Here is a 20,724-nt window from a genome sequence, read left to right as displayed (position 1 = left end):
GTATCCTCTGGTCTAAGTCCATTTCTGGGTTGGAAGAACAGGAGTCTAAAAAGTCTAATAATGTTGATCCAAAGTATATAAAGTAGATAGTCAAAGTCCAAACTTTAATTCCACTGAGATTCTGTGGGAGGACTAGAAAACTGAAGACTCTTTTCATTTCATCTGTCTGAGCTGGAGCTACTATAGGGACTGTAGAGATTCTCAGAAGACAAAATTACAGCTCAGGAGTGATAAATTTATGGGTGAACCTTCAGATTTTTATTTGTGTGCACAATTTAAACCATGTATCATTTTCCTCGCACTTAAAAAAATATTCTCTACCTTGTGTTGGTCAATCATAAAATCCTGAAAAAGCCTAGAAGTCTGTTTGCAGCGTGGCTGGATGTTTTTATTTTCCTCTCCAGCTCCTGTTTGTTCTGTGAACTGCTTTTTGTTTCATGCTGCAGGATCGTCTGATTGTTCTGTATCAGCAGTAGTTTGGGTTTTAGTGCAGGCTGCAGTGTTTGTTTCACACATCGCTTACTTTTATATTTTTCTTTCACAATCGCACACAAACACATTGACGTTCATAAACACACACACCCGCGCACGCGTGCACCTGGACGGACACGCCATTTTTTAATACATTAAAAGGAAGACAGCTTTAGTTTTTAGTGTACAGTGTTCAGTCATGTAGGGTGCTATTTTTATTGCCCCCCACCCCTTCACTTCATTGCTCCCCGTTCTCGCATGTTGACAACCTCTTGCTCTCTCACAGAAACACCTGCAACTTCAGTATCCTCCTATCTCGACGTGGCAATTCTCTAAAGTTGTTTTCAATTATGCTTCAGTGGATTTTACATTAGAGAGAAGATAATGCAGCGGTTGCCTTGGGTAAAAACATGGGAGGGTTTGTGTGTGTGTGTGTGTGTGTGTGTGTGTGTGTGTGTGTGCGCGCGCACGCAAGGCCACCTCTGAGCATGACTGTGAGTGTGTATGAAGGTTTATTGTGAGTCTAGCTCAGAGTGTATTTTCCAGAGATAAACCCTTTGGCAGCTTGAACATTACGAGACTCCTCGTTGAGATATGCGTTGCTCCTGGTAGCAGTCAGTATTGAAAGTACATCCACAGGCTTTATTCGTTACTTATATTATTACAACATTTTCATTAGTGTGTTGCTATGCATTTTGTTTTTCATCTTTTATGCTGGCAGAGGGACATCTTTTTCATTTTTCACACAGTTGAAACCTCATCCAGCGATGGACCAGCAAAGCTTTATTAGTAACTTTGTGTGACCACATTGAGCCCTTGTTGAGTATGCATGGAGCTCTGCAGAGTGAAACACAGCTGAGCATGTGGGAGTCTTTAGTAGGAACGTCTTTTAGGCAGAATATTCAGAGAGGACTCCAGATTACCACAGGTAGTTCCATGTTCAGGTCTGTTAGCCAAGCCTGACCTCACATAAAACCCAAAAAAACCTGAATTCTTGGTTCCTCATGTTCTAAAACTAATAGATGCCTGAAAGATGTTCGAAGAATGGGTATGAAATAATTTAGCACTTTGTGTATCACTTTTTTCTTTGAGTGAGATGTATTATGCAAACTTCATATTCTGCATGTTTTTGTTCTTCCATTTGAGTCAGAGCTGCTTCTAAAATCAGCCAAGCATTTAAAAAACCACCGAGCCGTTTTTTGGCAATAAGTTGATGCTTTTTTGTGTCCAACAATGAACCGTTTCAAAAAACCTCTGGAATGTAACATCACAGTTCATCAGGCACTGCCTCTCATCTGGCAACCCCAGCCACCAACCCGTTACCTGGCAACCCCAGCCACCAACCCGTTACCTGGCAACCCCAGGGTAGTCCAGCCTGTCACCTAGCAACCCAAACAGAGCTCCAGCATCAGCTGGTTTTACCGCTGTATGCGTTGTACAATGGCTGCTGGGAAAAAAACAGGTGTTATTGACTCTCCATCCAGAAACAACTTGCTGCGTTCTTGTTGGTTGTGCAGGTGGCTTTACTTCTGCTTTTCAATGTATAGTTGCATAATAGTGTATCTGTTTGCAGCCATTTTCACAGAGTGTAAAGGTTGAGGTGGGAGGGGGGGGGCGTGGCCAGCAGGACCTTTTTGGATGTAAATTATCAGAGACCTTAAAACGGCTCTTTCTAAAAGCAGCTCAAAATAGACAAAACTGACCAGACTAAATCAATCTTAAAATCATTATTTAAGAAAAAAAAATGAAATGAACATGTTTGGTATAGCCGATAGACCAATCCTAACCTATATGGTCACCTTTAACACCCTCCTCGAGGAGTTTGAGAAAACTCTACTCAGTAAAAAGTGACTGAAATGGCTTTAAATGGGGCCAACATGTCAAACACAGCTTCACATTTTGCAACAGTGAAGTATGACAACAGTGTTTGTGCCCAGTCTCAGTCTGGAGTGCCTGCTGCAGTGTTTTGGGTTAGAGCAACCCATAATCCAATGGTTGAATGGGCCTGGAAGTAACAGACTAATTGCCCCAGGCGACCCATCCAAGCATTTCTTTTCTGTGCCTGCCTCCTCTTGTTGAGCTGCGAGGCTGCAGCCCGTCTTGTCATGCCTCAGACTAAATGGCAGAGAAGCTCAGGACAGGTCGCCAGTCGCTGCAGGGCCAACTCGTGGACAAACACAGTTCAGTCAACACCTTAGGCATTTCTGACCCAGTAAGCATTGATCTTCACCTCGTGTAGCTGTCTAGCCTTGTTTGGTGACTTTAAAGCTGCTGAGATTTGGGTGAAAAAATATAAAGATTTCAAACTATATACTTCTACATGGAAACAAACATTGTTTGTTTCCATGTAGAAGTAAACAAACTGCACAGTTTTTATAAACTCACTAACCTCTTCTCAAAATACAAGTACATCTCATTTTTCAGAATACAACTATCTTTTGAGAATAACTTTTAAGCAGGTTTTATATTGTCTATTACTCTTATATTTTATGATTACAATATGTTTGATTACTTTATTATACTTTTCTAACCTCAAGTGTCTTTTCATTCGACTGGAAGCAGAAAATCATAAGAGAAAAAAACTCCAGAGTTTTAATTAATCTATAATGTGTTGAGTTACTGAAATAAACTTTAATATATTATTCTAATTTATTGAGATGCACTTGTATGGTCTGCTGCTTATTTATGCAACAGTCACTTAAGGCTTTCAAATAAATAATTTACTTAAAGTAATATTCATTATAAGATTAATAAAACAGGATTTCTGGTGCAGTGAAGTTTATTGCAACAAAGATTTGATCCTTTTTTAGTCAAACAATACAGCAGTAGAAAATAGTTGAAGCAAAAGTGAAAACACAACCAAACTGCTGGGATTATGAATATGATGCCATGAAACCCAGACTGGAAGATAAATTAGGGAGATTTAGAGGAAATCAAACGTATTTGAGCTGTTTAATGTATGTTTCATCGACAGGAGACCTCTGGTATTCAAGGGATCTAAACAGCTAAAAATGATTATAATTGACTATTTTAATAGTTCAAACAGCAAATATACATAACATCCTTTAATATGTACAGTGGAGACAGACTTGGCACCAGCACAGAGGCTAACATCCTGGGTCTTCCTTATTTCTGCTCTTAGGGGTTCAGCCAATCAGCACCAAGGTAAATAAACGGTGCTCCTGGATTGGCTGCTTTACATCCAATAGCGTGTTTAGTGGCATAAAATAGCTCATGTCCTTTAAACCACTGACAGGTGAAGTAAGTAACACTGAACATATTTTCACATCTGTTCAGGTGTGTGATCTATTAGGCAGCAAGTGAACAGTTTATCCTCAAACTTTCATTTGTTAGAAGCAGTAAAAACTTTGACAAATCGTGTTGGGTAAGCTACAGTCAAAACGCATCAGCAGCAATATTTAAGAGTGCAGTGTTGATGCTGTCTGGATATCATTTAAGTGTTTTAGGATTAAAAAACTGAAGTCCTCAGAATGTATTCTTTAATTCTGATTTAGAAACTTGTAATTAGACATGCTTTGATTGCTAAAATTATAGAGGTGGCTGATAGACTCATTCATTCAACATGTCAATAAAAAGACATGCTTCTAATTTTATAAAGGACCAGTGGACTGCAAAAAATTGTGGACAAATAGTCCAGTCCTGTAGGATTGTCCTGTTGTCCTGACATAAAAGGTTTGGAGGTGGAGCATCTGGGGATGGTGGTTCCATGAAATCCTCTGTTTTACTTATTGGAGGTTGTGTTAACTCAGGATTTCAATTCAAATCAGAGATCTATGTTTTATTATTGGTTGCAGAAAAACTAATCAGTCAATTGTAAAGATCTGAAACCCCCGACCATAACTGAATGGAAGCAGAGTCAAACAAGTATAGATATTGGAAACGTTGACCTCTGTTCTAGAAATGAATCTAATCTCTTTTGCCAAAGATGGAGATGTGTTGAAATGTATCTAGCAACTTGATAAAAGCGTAAATTGGTGGTCAAAGTCCAGCTATCAGATGGCTGAGAGCAATCCATCATGGAGTAGGCAAGAGAGGGCGAATCCAGAGATGTGAACATGATCAGACCCAGGAAGACAAACGACATCAAGGGAAGAACACTGGAAAACCAGCAGTACTTGGACTAGGCTTTTGATAATCTGGTGAGGAGGCAGAGACTGAGAGGAGCTTAGAGAGCAGAGAGCCTCGGTGAAGGCAGTGGGGGAATCAGGCAAGGTGAGCTGAATGAAAACAGGAGAACATGAACATGACATGAAAACATGAATTATTACATGTTTGATGACAAGAGCTTTAATATATTGAACTATTTTCTTAAAACAACAGTCTCAGTATGATTACGTTCATTTATTCCATTTATTGATTTATGTGTCCCAAACAGTCAACTAGACAACCTGAAGACACAATATAAAACAAACAGAAGAAATAAATAACTATAAATCTAAAATAAAATGTATTAAAATCCTAACTGAATCTTAGTGATCTTAAGCTTGGATATCTAAAGGCCCGGGTCAGCGACTGAATGTAGATCTAGAGGAAGCTGGTTGAGCGAGAGATCCGCTCGGTCCAGTTCACATTTGAAAAGAACCTCAGGGATGTAACTCCAACACAGAAAGGTATGGGCCAAAGCATTAGGAGAGTTGAAAATTGGTAAAATGTTCAAATCTATTCTAAAATGGATGAGCTGCTACCTACAGTAATCAATTGTTGAGATGATAAAGGCGTGTATAGCCATCCCAAGGCCAGTAAGGTCTAAATATTGCTTAATTTTAGTTAACTGTTATGGGAATTTAATCTCCAACAGACCTTTGCTGGAACAACTCAACCAGATTCATTCCTTCTGGTTCCAGATGTGGTGTTCTGGTTGCTTTGTTCCCATGAAGTTTGTAGTTTTCTCCCCTCAGCAACAATGTTCTGTGCTTCACACCACACCACTCTCCAGTCTGTAGTTTGGTAGATGTAAGTCATAGTCAGTTGGAAGATCACTGTTAGCTGGTTTGCTGCTTTTCCTGTCTTTTTGCTTGTATCTCATCCATGTTCCTTTGGCCCTCTCACTGCTTAGACTCATTCTTTTTAAACAATTAAACCTCATGGCTTTTCACATTTATCTGGTTCCATCAAAACTGAAGCAGTTGGCTGCACTTATTTCATGGTGCTTGGAAGTTTATAGTTTTTTATAAATTCAGTTGTTTCTTATTCCTACTTTTTATCAAGTCTTTGAAAACAATGACTTGCTACAGCATTTAACTCAGTGGAGCTGTGGTGGCAGCTCTGTCTGTTACTGAAAGATCCCTGAACTGAATCCAGGAGTGGGTTTGTCTGGAAGACTTGTTTCTGGATTGCCTTGTCATGTCCTCAGAGTTTTCCCCCAGAACGAAAACAATGAGACAATTTAGAAACATCTGCAGCCCACTGTGCAGCTCTATCTCTGACCCCGTTCCACCACATGACTCTTCGGTTCACCGGATCAGATCAGGGTTATGTTTTTGGTACATCAGTGAGTTCCTGCACTTCGGGCTTGGTTCTGCTGCAGGGTTGTTAGGTAAGAACTCATTTCCTTTCTCTCTGTTTGACTCTTTTTCTGAGGACAAACCACTGAGTTGTTTCTGCTTGGCCTTGACTCTGACAACCACCTGACGATGCTTTCATCTTTACACCTTTGATGAATGTTGATTAGGTCTTTTGTATGCTCCCTTTTCAATGACGAGCATGGATATGCAGCCTCTCTTCTCCCTTGCTGTACACTCTGTTTAGCCTCTGTCTGCTTCGGGGTGATGTGCTTTGTTTGTACGATTTTTGAGAAAGTGAAATGATTTAGTTGGAGTTTTTAGTCTTTGAAGTAGATGGCTTTTTTTCCTCTATCTCCCCAGAGCATGGTCAACCGTGTTGTGCAACAGCTCTGAATTGTTCTGCTTTATTGGCAGCCATCTGGCAAAACCTCACAAACATTCCCTAATGCAATTTCTGCCTGCCTTTTATTCCAATCATTTGATGTTCACACACTGCAGTGCACCACGTCGCATCTCTGTTTGGCTTTTTAAATTGGTACAAATGGCAACAAATGAAAACCTCTTCTTTGTGGAAGCTGGGAGATGGCGTTTCTGACCTGAAAAGAGGTTGAGAGAAGCATCCTTCGCGTCTTTTCTAATCGATTATTGTCCCACTTGGGTATAAGTGTTGGCTTGATGCTCACAGACCGAGTATGAATTCTGCATTAAAGCGAGGCGGATGTTACACACTGAGTCAGATTTGCCTTAATCTCTTTTACTGATTGTCACCAAATTATTTTGAGCTCCTATCTTTTACAACGAGCCCAAAACAGACGTTTTTTCAGCAAAAAACTGCTTGTCTCATCAGAAATGGAAGCGGGTCCGTCTTTGCTCAGAGTGCTTTGGTGTTGAACAGAAAATGCTTTAAAAGAAAAACTCTCATTCATGCTGAAGTTTTATTAAGATGCGTCTCTGGGACTTTCATTCTTTATGAAGAGTGGAAGGAGCTCAGAGTGAAAAGGCGTCTGAGGAAACCGACTCCTGGGGAAACGACCACTGGAACACGTGTCGATGACAACCCCCCACTGACAAACGCTGCGTGCATAAATGTGGCAATCACGTGTTAATTATGTGAGGGAGCATCTTCCTGTCCTCTCAGGGACATACAGGCACAAACACAATTGTTTCCCACACATTAAAAAACCTTTCTGCTAACCACATCGCATAAAATATCAGCCCTCTTACCAATTTTAATTATTCTAAGGTCAGTTTTCAACTTATAATTTATCAAGACACCCATGAAAACCAATTAGGAACTTAATCCTAACCCAGATTACTGCCAACCCAAAAGAACCTGTCTGGCAACATGAAGTAGGCTTAGAAGGTCATGGAAAGCAACACATCATGCTCCAATCCAGGAAGATGACAAACAAAGTAATGAGTAATTTAAATAAAAATAATTCTATTTTATGTTTAAATGACGTTAAAAATGTCACAACGTTTCATGTTAAAAGTATAAAACATAAACTACCATGTTGGAAAACATCAATCCAAATTACACCCAGACACAAACCCAGTTATGTAATTCCTTCATGTTGAGCTTTGTATCTAGTGAATTTGAAAATGTTAAAATGTTATAGACCAATATTTGACGAAACATCAATTAATAGCAGGCAAAAAAAAAAAAGCCGCTACGCGAAAAGGCTGAAATAAGAAAAGGCTTCAGATGGTTAAAATTTGCATGAAAGTTGTGAACTTTGTAGCCTGGCTGTTGCCTTCTTTAGCAATTCTGCTCAATTCTCATTTCCCTTGAATGCTCCGTCTGGTATTTCTCTTATTGAGCTTGATTTCTCTAGTTGAATTTCAACTGGGCCAGTCAGCGAACAGAAGAAGTTGTGAATGATGATTTGTTAATGGTTAATGGTAAACACTCAAATCATAATGTCAATTCCTACAATCTCTTCATATTTGGTGTTTTTGTTCTTACATAAATTATTGCTAAATGAAAATGTATGTAATTTCTTTGCTAAATGAAAGAACTACTTCTTCTCACTCCTGCTGTCAAGCTGATCTTTATGTACCACCAGGCAAAAAAAAAAAGTACACAAGCCATAGTATCACCAATACTTATTAATCTACAGTGTGTCCTCTGTTGTGGTGGAAAGGAAGTTTGCTGATACAATAAATGAAACGTTATTGTCTGAGAGGCTTTTTTCATCTCAGATTTGTTCCAAAAAGTGGGACCAGGCTTCTGTTAGAAGGTCTGGAAATCTTTGTCCACATGGTTTCAGTTAGCATAAGCAGCCATTATTGTTTTTACTTTAACTTTTGAAACTGCAACGTCTAAGAGTTGAATACGGGCTTTTTGTCCAATATGCCCACCATGGACGAAGTGGATTATGTCTTTCCAATGCAGTGCTTCAGTAGAAAGCACTGTAGGAAAATGAAACAATTTTTCACACCATCACATACTTTAACATATATAAGTAATAACTATGGATACTTAAGAAAGATTAGTGTTTAGAAATTACCAAAGCAAACATGTACTTATGTTAGGAACCTCCAAAGAGAAACCAGACAAATAAATCATTCCATTATTTCTATTTTTATCTTATAAGCCTGTTTTTTTCCAGGCAGTCGTGCTATTAAGTCTTTAGAGAAACAGGGCAGAGCAGAACAAAATATGGATAATCCTCTGTTCATTTGACGAATGCTTGAGAGCAGAGCTCAGGTCAAACTGAACCCGTCAGTCCCTGAAGACTTGATGTGATTAGAGGGACAAGGTCAGGCTGAATTTGGCTGGAAAAACACTCTGAGCCTGAATCAAAGACTTTCAGTTAATCTTAATTTAATTGTGCAGCGTTTAATTGTGTTTGTCAAACTGAAGCTGCTGGGTGACATCGATCGAGAAGTCATGCAAAACTGCATACACAATTTAGATAAAACATAAATGGGGTGTTTTCCAATGAACAGCAAAAGAATAATCACCACATCATGTTTTTTTAAGTATTCTTTAGGATTCAGATACATACACACATTTTTTCCTTCTTTACAGATTATTTAGTCTCTGTGGTTTTGTTAAAACCTTATACTACATGGCTTGTTGGAAGCCATTAGCAGGAGTGTGCACCACCTGCTCATCTGGATGCTGGGGAATAAACAGATCAGCAGCCGAAGGAATAAAACATTTCCATGGCATCGCATCAGTGAGGCATCAAAAGGTTGTTTTAATGGCCTCCTCCTCCACCAACAACACTAAAAGAAAAATTAAATTAAATCATTCTTCATTTTTGTTCTGGTTTGAACTAAACATTGCGATGCATACCAGCTTAAATCAAAAGAAATGGTGCAAAATAAAGTGAAAAGGATTTTTGTTTGAGGAAATTGGCCTTTAGCTTAAAGCAAGGTAAATATTATGTTCACCTTCAGATCTCAACCTAAATCTTTTTTTTGTTTTGTTTTTAATTTTTTTAAAAGTCCGAGAGCTTCAGATGTACTGGAGTAAATGAACCAGACGGGTCGTAGCAAACGGATGTCAGACAGTTAAATGGAGCTGCTGCATTTCAAGCTGTCCAACACGTACTGGGTTGATTACAAACGCATGGATACATTTTTAAAAAGTTTTGATTGAAATGAACTGGTTGGTAATTGAACACAATTTTGGAAGTACAAGGGGTCCAACTGACACACCGCACAGTCATCAGCGTAAGAAGAAAATGTGTGAAAGGCGTCATAGAGACAACAAAACTTGACCAACTGCATCCAGCAGCCTCTGCACACGGTGCATAGCTTTTAAATAAATCATTTTTTAAATAAATTCATTGATGTGCTAGTATAGTTTTTGATTTATAGTTGTGGAGATTCCATAGTAAATATAACATAGATAAAATATTCTGTCAGATGGTTGTTGAAATGTGTCAAAGAACCAAAATCAATTCAAAAAGTAAGCTAGCTAATTATAAAATTATCAGTTTGCTTTCTTTTCGCTATCCTCAGAAATAAAAGATAGAGGTTCTGGAATAACTTTGATCATGTAGATATATTATAGTGTGTTTTGGTATTTATGATGCTGTCCAGTGAAAACCAAGGTTATCTTTTATTCAATTAATTACATTTTCTGTTAGTTCATTTTATTTGAAAGTGCACAGAAACGAGCAGACGGCTGTCTGCTGTAGTTTGCGTAGGCGTTGCCTTTGACACAGATCTGAGAGTCTCAGGTGAAGAATCTCTCAGAGACAGTAAAACTGATTGGTTTGATTCAGCACCTGTAAATCCATGTCTGTCTCAAAACTTTCTGCAAGAGCTTTATAAGTGAAAGTTTTCACTCAGAGGAGCAGATGTAAAATGTGTAGTTCTCAGCTCACACTCCAGCCTAACATTGTTACTCCCCATCCCACTTTAATGTAATGTGGAAATGATGCTGCCTCTGTGTGGCTCATTACGGTGCTTTGTAATCACTGCAGATATCGTTCCCTCTGAAGGAGCGACACCTCGTTACGGCCTCTTTGAAAGCCTGTTTCCCTCTGAAGGAGCACAAACAGCAGGGTTTGACAAAAACAGGAATCATCTTAGCTTTCCTCATAGCAATGTGAGTCAGTCTGCAAATCCAAACAGGAGTTTTGCCACAGCGGTGGGCGGGAGCTTCTGTCCCCACTGAGAAGATTCCCCGGGCACGACACCCACAGAGGAAGAAAAGCCTGTGAGCAGGTCTGCAGATGCTGAAATGTGGTACTTGAAGGCAGATTTGGTTGTTACTGATGATGGATTCATGTGGAGTTTCCAGGGACTGGGCTGGCTAACAGGCTCATTCCCACTGTTAAATTATTAAAACCCGAGGGTTCTGGAACATCCACATGTTTTTGCACTCGTCATATTTTATTTCATAGTAGTCATCAGGAGAGAATTAATTATTTACAGTGTCAGGTCCCCAGAGCTGTTTGAATGGTTCATTTTAGTGGGAGCTGTGGATGATTGGTTAACCCTCTCTTATTTCACTGCCACGGATTTACTCCCCTGACAAGCTGCATGTACACAACCAAACTAACATTTATCCTGTTTGTTCTCTTCCTTTGGGTGTGATATTCTGTTCTTTTTCATCAATATGGTGACATTACAGAAAGTAGCATCAGTTTGTTTGACACACAGCTTCTTGGATTATTTTCACAGTTTTCTGCTTCTCATTGTTTTTTCTCTTTGTTCTGTTCAGATCTGCAGACTACGGATCAACATATGAGAGAATGAACGACAAAATCGGGTCCAAGGCCGTCCTCAGTTACCTTTACGTTTGCCCGACCAATAAAAGGAAGGTGGGAATTTTCTTATATCTTTGTAACCTGTAAACAGAAATGTCCATCCATTGACTCCTGCTCAGCTCTGTTGCTGTGCAGCAAGAAGGTCCTGGGTTCAAATCTCTGTATGGATTTTGCATGTTGTCTCTGACCACGTGTGGGTTCACTCTGAGACCAATTAACCTGACAGTCGAAAACATGACTTTTAGGTTAATTGGGTTCATTAAGTTGCTGGTAGGTGTGATTGTGTGAATGGTTGTTTGTCCTGTGTGTGTGTCTGTTGCTCTGTGATGAACTGGAGATCTTCAGGCTTGCTTTGGAAACAGCAGCTAGTAGCATGTCTAGTCGCATTTCGTTGAGGTATTTACAGTTTCTCAAGATGCATTTTACCTCAAAGAGTTTAGATAGGTTCAACAAAAACAACCAAAAACAAAAAATCAGCAATAGATGATTTTTTTTTTTTTCTTTTACTCTATGGGCCTATTTTTGTGTCTTTAAATAAAGTTGATTGATTGATTGATTTCCAAAAATACTTTGGAGTTACCCTTCACACTTCATTCAGCTGACTAACAAAGCTCAGCAACAGGTTGGGGAAGGAAGAGCGCCAGAGCTACACACAGTGGTAAAAACTCTGCCAGCGCTGTGGCCAACTCCAACTGAAGCAAAGGTGGCTGCAGGTACGACTGGTGTCGAAATGAGATCCATACATCACTGGGTCAGTTATTTTCAGCAGCAAAGCAATATGAGCTTCTGCATAAAATACAGAAACAGACAGTTCAGAAGATGGTCTTTAGTTAATAGTTTATCTGCAGCCAGCTGCATTTGTTCTTTCTGTTACGAAAAACTGTCAGAAAACAAAATTAGTTGGCAAACTCTGCAGAGGAGAAAAGTGAGTTATTTCCTTTATTTTTGAATCAACCTGCTGAAACTGAATTTTAACAATTTCAGCCTGGAAATAAATAAGACAAGGGGAATCACGAGTTCTCCCAGCTGCCAACCATCTGCCGATGCCTTTAATTTGCCTCCGAGTTCTGTCAATCACTTTTCATTTCTTCTGACACTCTCTGAATTTTGTTCATCGATCTGCACATGGTTTGCATTCCACTTTTCACCATCTGCCTCGGTTTTCTGCTCGTCTAATGACAAACACAACAAAATACTTCTGAATCTGCATGGTTAAAAATGGAAGACTTCAGCAGACAGCTTCGCTCTTAGCAGAAGGTTTTCCACACTGATGCTCCCAAAATTGTTGCTGTGAATTACAAATCCCTGCACTTTCTTTGTGCTCTGCTTCTCCGGCTGCAGTAAATCACTTTTAATCAGATTCAGTTGAAAACTACTTTATTTATTCCAAAGGGAAATTAAATGTTGTAACTCACATCAGTCAAGTATCTTCAGAAAGTCTTTGTGGGTGAGGCTGGGGCTAGAAAAGATCTCCAGTAGCAGCCAGTCTTGCAACTAACCTGAACAGACCTCTGACTAAAGACGGCTTCTGTAAAACAGTCACATGACTGTTATGACCCGCCAACAGCTCAACATCTGGCCAGCAGAGATGATATTCCACAGTAACATGTCCCAGATGACACCATCAGTTGTTGGCAAACTGCTAATCCACCTCCTTTGCTTTTGTCATTCCTTTTAAAATCTCTTTCTAGTCATATGGGCAGAGAAATGTTGGAGTAGGGGATATGGTCATTATGATGGTTTGAACTTCTTCCTTCTCTTTGCTCCTGGTCTGCATCCATCAAGCCTCCTTTTCAACCCTTCTGAAGTATTTTTTGAGCTCCCAGTAGTGAGGACAGTACCTTGTTGCCATGGTTACTCATCATAACTGTCCAAAAGCAAAAGTTCAGCAGCAAATATCCTTTCCAGTTGCATCCAAAACCAGAGGGAATAACTGTCCAAACATTTAACATGTCAACCAAAAATGAGCAAAATCAGAAGAACCCAAGCTGCTCCAACATGCTGCCACCATGAGCAAACCACACATCACAGACTGGACCTTGTGATATTCAGCCAAAAACTGTTGATGGTGGATTTTTTCACTGCGTTGTTCCCATCAACCCACAGTCCTACCTGGTAACCAGCCACTGGATGCATGAAGTGGGAAAATTCACACGATAACATTTTCTACAAAAATGAGCCACTTGGCTCATCTCTCAAAACTCCCAACTGTCTCCTTAAATGAGAGCACTTAGCACTCCTCTGCAGGTAGGAAATCAATTTCTCATGAGTGCAATCCAATTTAATCCAAAAAGAAAATAATAGTTTTAAAAATATAAACCCAACCCTGAAAAAATGGGATGGGATGCAGAAAAGGAAAGGAAATGTTTTCTTCATTTATTTGACTGTGTAATAATAAATTCATCTGCATATTGCACCAAAATATTTTAAGTGCATTTATTCAGTGAAAAACAAAAATCCAACATGTATTAAAAGCACTGATGCTACAGTTATTGATGTCTGTAACACAACTGATCATTTTAACAGTTGGATCCCATCACTCCTGGCTCCAGACGGACCAATCTGGAGAAGTTGCAGACAATGCTCTGCTGCTGTTTGTGTGTCTTTTCATTAGCTTCCTCTGTGGTGTTATCATTTTGTGATTGTTGACTCCCATTGTTGAACAGCTTTAAACTCGATCCATCGACGGCGTCAACTGTCACATTACCCATCAGTAGCATAAACAACCACACAGACAAAAACTGGATTTCAGCACAAAAGTAGGAATCTGGCATCAGTAGATGCTGTGTGAATGAAGAATGATTCTACGATTCAGATGGGCAGAAAATGAATGCAGATTTCAGATTTTCATGTGGAAAACATTTACAGAGCTGTCAGTTTCCTTGCGTGGGAATCCAGATAAAATGCACTGGTTTGTGTTTGTTAGGTGACAAAATATGTAAAATAAACTCATGACTTGGTAGAGGCTGGCCTTCCTGCTCAGAAACGGGTTGGATGAAGCTGAAGCTGCGCGGTGCCAGCAGACTAATAGAGAAGAAGGCGTGACTCGTTGGCGCGTTAGAAGTGGTTTGGGTCCTCGGGTTCATCAGCATCACTCCTCCAAGGCCGATCCAAGGTGTTGACCCTGAATGTGTTTGCATGTTGTCGGAGTTAATGGGATCCTGTGAAGAGCAGAGCCGCATCGTGGTGAGGGACAGATCACAGCCGGCACTGATTACTCTTCGTGACTCACTCACTCCTGCATTTTCATGCAGAGAAAATGTAATTCCACATGAAGGCCGTGGCAGGAACGCGCTCCCCCAGGTTCTCTCTGCGGGAGATGTGACGCGCAGCCCTTCAGACGGCTTATATGGCATGAGATAAAGTTTATCCACGACTCAAGAGGGAAAATTAACAAATGAAATCCCATCATTTCCACCATAGTTTCCAGGAGAACTATTTTTACTTCCTGTCTGCTGCTGTTAGTGAGTCATGGCAGCCAGGAACCTGTAGTAATGCTGATGATGGTTGTCCTCTGGCTCTTCATTGCCTCTCTGTGCTTTATCTCAGGCCTAATTATTTCGATTTACCATCCTGGAGATGGATGAAAGTTGCCCATTGCTGGCTGCAGCCCTTTGTTGGCTCCTCGTTTGAGGGGCCTTCTTTAGCATCGGCCTGTTCTATAAAAAGAGCGTCTGTAGCTAATCACTCACTGAAACCTATAATCGTCCTCTGCTCCCACCCCAGCTGTATATGCACTTATATTGAAATATTTTGCCCTCACTTACGTTGCCGCTGTTACAATCCCCAGAGATGCGGTAAAGATTTGAGCGATAGTGACGACATTTAGCAGAAGGCCTCAGCGGTGAACTCTTCAGCTGCATCGTGTCGTCTTTTCTTCATGCTCTCTCTGCAGTTAATTGAACGGCTGCTCAACGGGGCTTTAAAAAAATTAAAGACATGCACAGTTAAGATGCCACGGAGGAAGAACGGCAGTGAAAACATGATAGCTAAATGTGGGTGATTAAGGCCTGATCCGTGCCTAATGAGCATACTGTGAAGACAACTGTGTTTCCAAAGCTCCCGTGGAAGACAGCCTAAGCTCGATTGATCCGCCGTGATTCATTTGCTGCAGGGTGTCTCTTTCCCTCCGTCTCTGATCCATACCTCCACTTAACTTGCCATCTGACAACTATCCGCTTCTATCTCGGCGCTGCAGCTTATGCACAGCTCGACACCAGGCTGATAAAACACAAAGGTTATCCCCAGCAACCTTTATCGATTCCGTATTGTTACCCTCCTCACTCGGCCGCTCCCTCGTTAAGGCTGAGTGGAGGCTGTGAGGGAAATCTTAATCAGACTTTGATGATGCCATTGGTCACTGAGTTTGGGGATGAATAATTATTGTTTACTTAAGCAGGAAAGGGAAAGGCCCTGCCATTACAGTACCTTGCAATAATATACTCAAGCTTTTATTCATTTTCTTAGTTTCTCAGGTGTTAAAAAGGGGCATGACGATACATTCTGGCCTTAACGTTTAACCCAACCTGATCGACCACTTGATCAGTTCCATGCATATTTTTCACATTAAGGTCAATATTAGAACTATAAGTCTGAAATGTGATGTTTCCACTTATGCTAATACTCCTAAAAACAAACCCAGTGTGACCAGTTGTCATGAAAGCATCACCTGTTGAAGTTGAAAATCCTACTGGGAATATTGGAGCTTGCCTAGCAACCCTGACTTTGGCATAACTTGTAGTTGGAAAGTTACCAAGTGGAATCTGATGTTATTTTCTCTACAAGCTCAATGGTGGCAGGATCTGCTACGTTACACTTTTAGTTGTGTACTCCACTGATCTGGCTGTTGTGACTTTTTTACACTTATGTTGTTCAGTATATTTGCATGATAAGTGACTGATTTACAATTATATGTTAAGCATAATTTACATGATGATTATTATTAATTGTATTGAACATGATTGTATATAATTACAAAGGCGAAGTGAAATATATTTCAGTGCAAGACATGATTTATTGGAATAGAGGAAGTCTTTTATTTTGAAGAATGCTTAAGGATCTGTTACTGTTTTGTCACTATCTTGCTTTGTTGACTTTGATTGCTATTGGTTACGAACAGCTGTTGCCCGTTATCAGCTGATGCCGTTGTTTTTCCTCTTCAATAAATACTGAACAGAAAGGTTCAGTAAAAGAAATACGAGCCTCCGTCTTGTTTGAGAAGAAGCTTTACTCCGTAACACTGGCTATTTTGGAAGAGTGGCTGGAGACCCCATTAACGAACCTGCTGCTGTCGGATATTATGCAAGATTCCTGGACTCTTCCTTTGTCCAGCTACACTAACATTAGATTCCAGACCTCAGTCTAATTGGGAAGGAGTGATAACTGCTCAGACAAAACCAAAAGTCAACTTCTTGGCCTACTAGCAGAGCATTGTGTGGATTTAAACCATTTTTTCGCATCACCTTGAATCCACTTTGCCCATATTAAAGCATGGTGGTGGCAGCATCATGCTCACAGAAACTTAAAGGCAGAAGAAAGACCAGTATTTATGTAAAGTACTGGCCAGTGGGAGCTGAATACAAATGTACGTCACACGTCTTAGACTCTGACATTTTGAAATGGAGTCGTTTCCTTCTTTTCTTACTGAGATGCTTTTCTGTCACATTAAAACCTGGAAAAATGCAGTCAAGTTTGTGTTTGCAGCTTTGAAAACAGGCTTATAATCACAGAGGCGACAGACAATTTTTAACAAACGAGGTGTGAATTTGGAAAATAATGTTTTCACACTTGTTGCTAAATGAGTAATGCAAATGTAAGAATATTGTCCAGCAGCTGCTCCGTGTGATGAAACGGAAAACCATTTAGAGCTCAAAGACTGAAGCGAAAGCTGGAGATGAAAGCTCAGCAGATGGAGGTTAGAGAGCAGGACGAAGACTTCCAGTTCAAGGCTTCAGCACAGAGCAGCAGTTCATTTTAATACAATCTTTTTAGATTACATGCACACATTTAAATGCCTTTTTTTTCTTTTCACCATTAACTTCTGATGGTTGGTTCTCAAAGTGAGCCTCTTACAGCCACATTATCGAATATGATTACAGCTTAAAAGCTGGAAATTACATCTGATAAGCTCCAGAGAGGCTCGCAGATATCAGCAGCATTGGCGCTGCGCTGTGACAGGTAATGAATGGAAAGATCGGCGAGCCCACGCCAATGAGAAAGCCAGATTGAGAAAGTGCTGCCTGTTTATTGGTGCTTAATGAAAAACAATTTATCTAAATCACCACCAGGGAGAGTTCCTGCTTACAGCTCTGGAAGGAGGGCTGGCTTTTCTGTCAGTGACAAATGTGCTGCTGTTCTTCCAATTCCACTGGAATTGACGAGAGAAAACACAGCTAGTTGGACCCCAGCGCTGCCCGCTGTTCCACCGCGCGCTCATGCAACATGCATGGTTGGTGGAGGTTTGAGGAGCAGAGCAGCTCCAGCCTGCAGGACAGGCGCTGACTGTTGGGCAACACATGTGGACAATAACTGTTAATATGCAGAAACCCACTGAGGATTCTGGGCTGCATGTTGGTGGATTAAACCCGTTTGAGGCCGTAACTGGAAAAACAAACAGCTGCAGACACCAAACCACAAAGGAACAGCCTAGTGTGAACAGCTACTGGTAAATGGAGAACAGAATCGATGTGACTGAACTCATCCAGAGCAAAAACGAGGTGGAGTTTTATTTTAAAAGTCAAAAAGTGACAAAGATGCCCTTTTTTCTAAACGTCAGCGTCCACGTTTCCAAAGAAGCTCCATGAATGATCAGGGCTTCCTGAACCGGATGAAGGCTGAAGGAGTGGAACCACATTTGGCTCCAATCTGATTGTTAAATCTCAGATTAAAAACATCAAGTGTCTTTGTTGTTGAGCTCATTTGTCTATTCAAGAATTTATTAGCAAAAGGGAATATAATAAAAAATATTGATTTTTGTTTTGTTAATGTTTTTTTTTATTAAAATTCAATTTATGGTGTTTAATTAGAGAATCTGCAATTGACTCAATTAAAACATTTAATTGTCCCACCATTAAAAATGATTTTCATAGTCATGCTCTGCTTTGTGTCGGTCAGCCACCAAACGTCCCGATTCAGCTGCAACCTCATGAAATCTGTCAACACGTAGAAACATAAATGTTCCTTTTTCATGTGAACTGATGTAAATCCCCTCCTGCCTTTTAGCTCACGCTGTAAAACAAAGAAAGCAAACTAATAGAGCCCCTCATTCAAGATAATGCATCAGCTTCACTACGGCGCTGCTGAATAAAATACGGTGATTACGGCTACTTTGAGGAGCTTCCTGTAATTCAAGGCAAAATTCCAGTGAGCATTTAATCTGCTTCCAGAAAGACTAAATGTTATTAGCTGAAAGATATATGCGGTAAAAGTTCCTCTCCTTATTGAATTCTGTTGGAACCGTGACGGCTCCCGCAGAAACAGTTCAAGCATGAAATTACGGCTTCTAACCCCCCGCTGAGCCGCTGAAGCTGGAATTAGAATTGTACTGGAAGAGGAAATGCTAACAAATGACATTGTGTGGTGCAAACTGATAAAGACAGTAAGTTATTGTGTGTTTAGGTTCAGTCATGCCTGCTAAATCACTCATTAGAAGCAGCTCCTCTCGGCTGCAGCTGGAGCAGAGGAAGGTTTCTGAAGGAGGCTTCCACCTGTGTGTCGTCGTTTCCTTTTTATTTTTCCCTCCTTGTTGTTTTGGACAGATATGATGATGAGTTTTGACCTCTGAAAGCACAGAAGGCTCCACAGAGGAGCTTCAGCAAAGCTGTTTGCCAAACGTAAACCTGCAATGTGCCAAATTGGCGAAACATTTTAGGCCCAACCCCGCTCCTGCTTCTAACGTCTTATTTCTGTCTCCTCTCATCTCCTCATCTCTCTCTCTGTTCCTTCCTCTGTGTTTTCCTCTCTTCATCCTCCCTGCTCTCAGATTATGGTCCTGACTGATCCGGAGTTTGAGAGCAGCGTGCTCATCAGCACTGATGAGGGAGCCAGTTTCCAGAAGTACCGGCTCTCCTTCTTCGTCCTGAGCCTTTTATTCCACCCCACACAGGAGGACTGGGCCTTGGCCTACAGCCACGACCAGAAGGTGAGACTCTTCACGTCAGATCTGCTCATTTAAAGAGCTCCAGTTCACAATCAACATTATTATAGACTACTTTACAGCCTATTTAAAGGAGATCCAACTCATTTGTGTTACATTCCAGCTCCGTTGCAAAGCAACGATGGAGTATTGAGTCGTGGTTTTTATTGGTTCTGTTTGTTTGGTCTTCAGTTACGTTCTACAGGGAAAATGCTGCATTTAGGAGGGAAAAAACCTTCATTTTACATCTTACAAACAATACTTTTTATGTAACTGAGCATAAAACTGGACAAGAAATAAAACTGAAAACTTTGAAACAATATTTTTTATTCATATAGTGAATTAAACCAAAATGTGCATGAAGAAAAAAATACAATTTATTAAATATTTTATCTAATTATGAAATACTTTGTTGCTGTGTTGGGTTGGATTAATATTGGGTCTTTATATATTAATTTTATTTTTCATCATTTTGAATCAATACTTAATTTTGACCACAAAAATGCCTTTTATCTCTGCTTTGATGTTTTTATTTGGTTTTTAGTTCCTGAAAGTTTCATGTATTTCTGATGATGATGATGATGATGATGATTTGAGGGTCAGTTAGCTTCAGCATCTATTTTCATTAGAGTACATTCCTCTGATAATTCCTGAAAACTTTTACTGTTTCTTGTCTTTTGTTGAATTAACACACATTCATGGAATTTTAAATTCATTTTTTCAGTTTGTTAAAGCAGATTTGTGAATTTTTGCTGTCCTTCTGGTGTCTTTGGAGTCTTTAGGTCCAAGTAGCCTGTTCACTCAGGCCATGAAAATCATTTCATCAGCAGGATTTTCACAGCCACAGTTTGATTTGCATCTATAAATGAAATGATTGGATTCTGTGGTGAAGTTTACTGGATCTACTCAGAAAAATGCTTCAAAATCTCAGTCAGTGGATTCAGATCATCGGTTCATCCAGACAAATGAAAAGCTTCAGTAGGTTGTTTTCAGTTATTCCAGGAGAAGTGTCCCTTCCACCTGTGGCCATGATGGTGTCACCTTCACTGGTCTTTGTGTCTCTGCATGAAGCCCGGCACGCCGTCCTCACGCAGAGCTCTGAGATTGTCCCAGTAAATGTCGGCCATTAAGGTCAGTGACACTGATCTGGGAGCCGAGCGGTCGCTCCACAGGAGGGAGACGGTCGGCGAACAGCAGTGGTTCAGTCAATCCTGTCAGCAGCTCACATCTGAAAAGGTTGTCACTGCGTGAGGGACAGGGACTGGGAGAGGAACTGGGACTGGAACTGGGACAGGGACTGGGACAGGGACTGGGACAGGAACTGGGACTGGAACTGGGACAGGGACTGGGACAGGGACTGGGA

The 20,724-nt window shown here is 40.4% G+C and overlaps 1 protein-coding gene across 3 annotated transcripts in view; it reads left to right on the top strand.

Moving 5' to 3' along the window:
* The window catches only part of sorcs3a (sortilin related VPS10 domain containing receptor 3a), a 211,311-nt gene that overhangs the window by 97,849 nt on the left and 92,738 nt on the right, over window positions 1–20,724 (top strand). For all 3 annotated transcript variants that reach the window (XM_007560600.2, XM_016675606.1, XM_016675607.1), the window contains exons 3-4: window positions 11,182–11,281; window positions 19,209–19,367. In XM_007560600.2, coding sequence (XP_007560662.1) covers window positions 11,182–11,281; window positions 19,209–19,367 — 259 coding nt within the window. The remainder of the gene's footprint in view (window positions 1–11,181; window positions 11,282–19,208; window positions 19,368–20,724) is intronic.

The sequence above is a fragment of the Poecilia formosa genome, unplaced genomic scaffold (assembly GCF_000485575.1).
Source record: "Poecilia formosa unplaced genomic scaffold, Poecilia_formosa-5.1.2 Scaffold117, whole genome shotgun sequence".
Classification (NCBI taxonomy): Eukaryota; Metazoa; Chordata; class Actinopteri; order Cyprinodontiformes; family Poeciliidae; genus Poecilia; species Poecilia formosa.
This window is presented reverse-complemented; position numbering and strand designations above follow the sequence as displayed.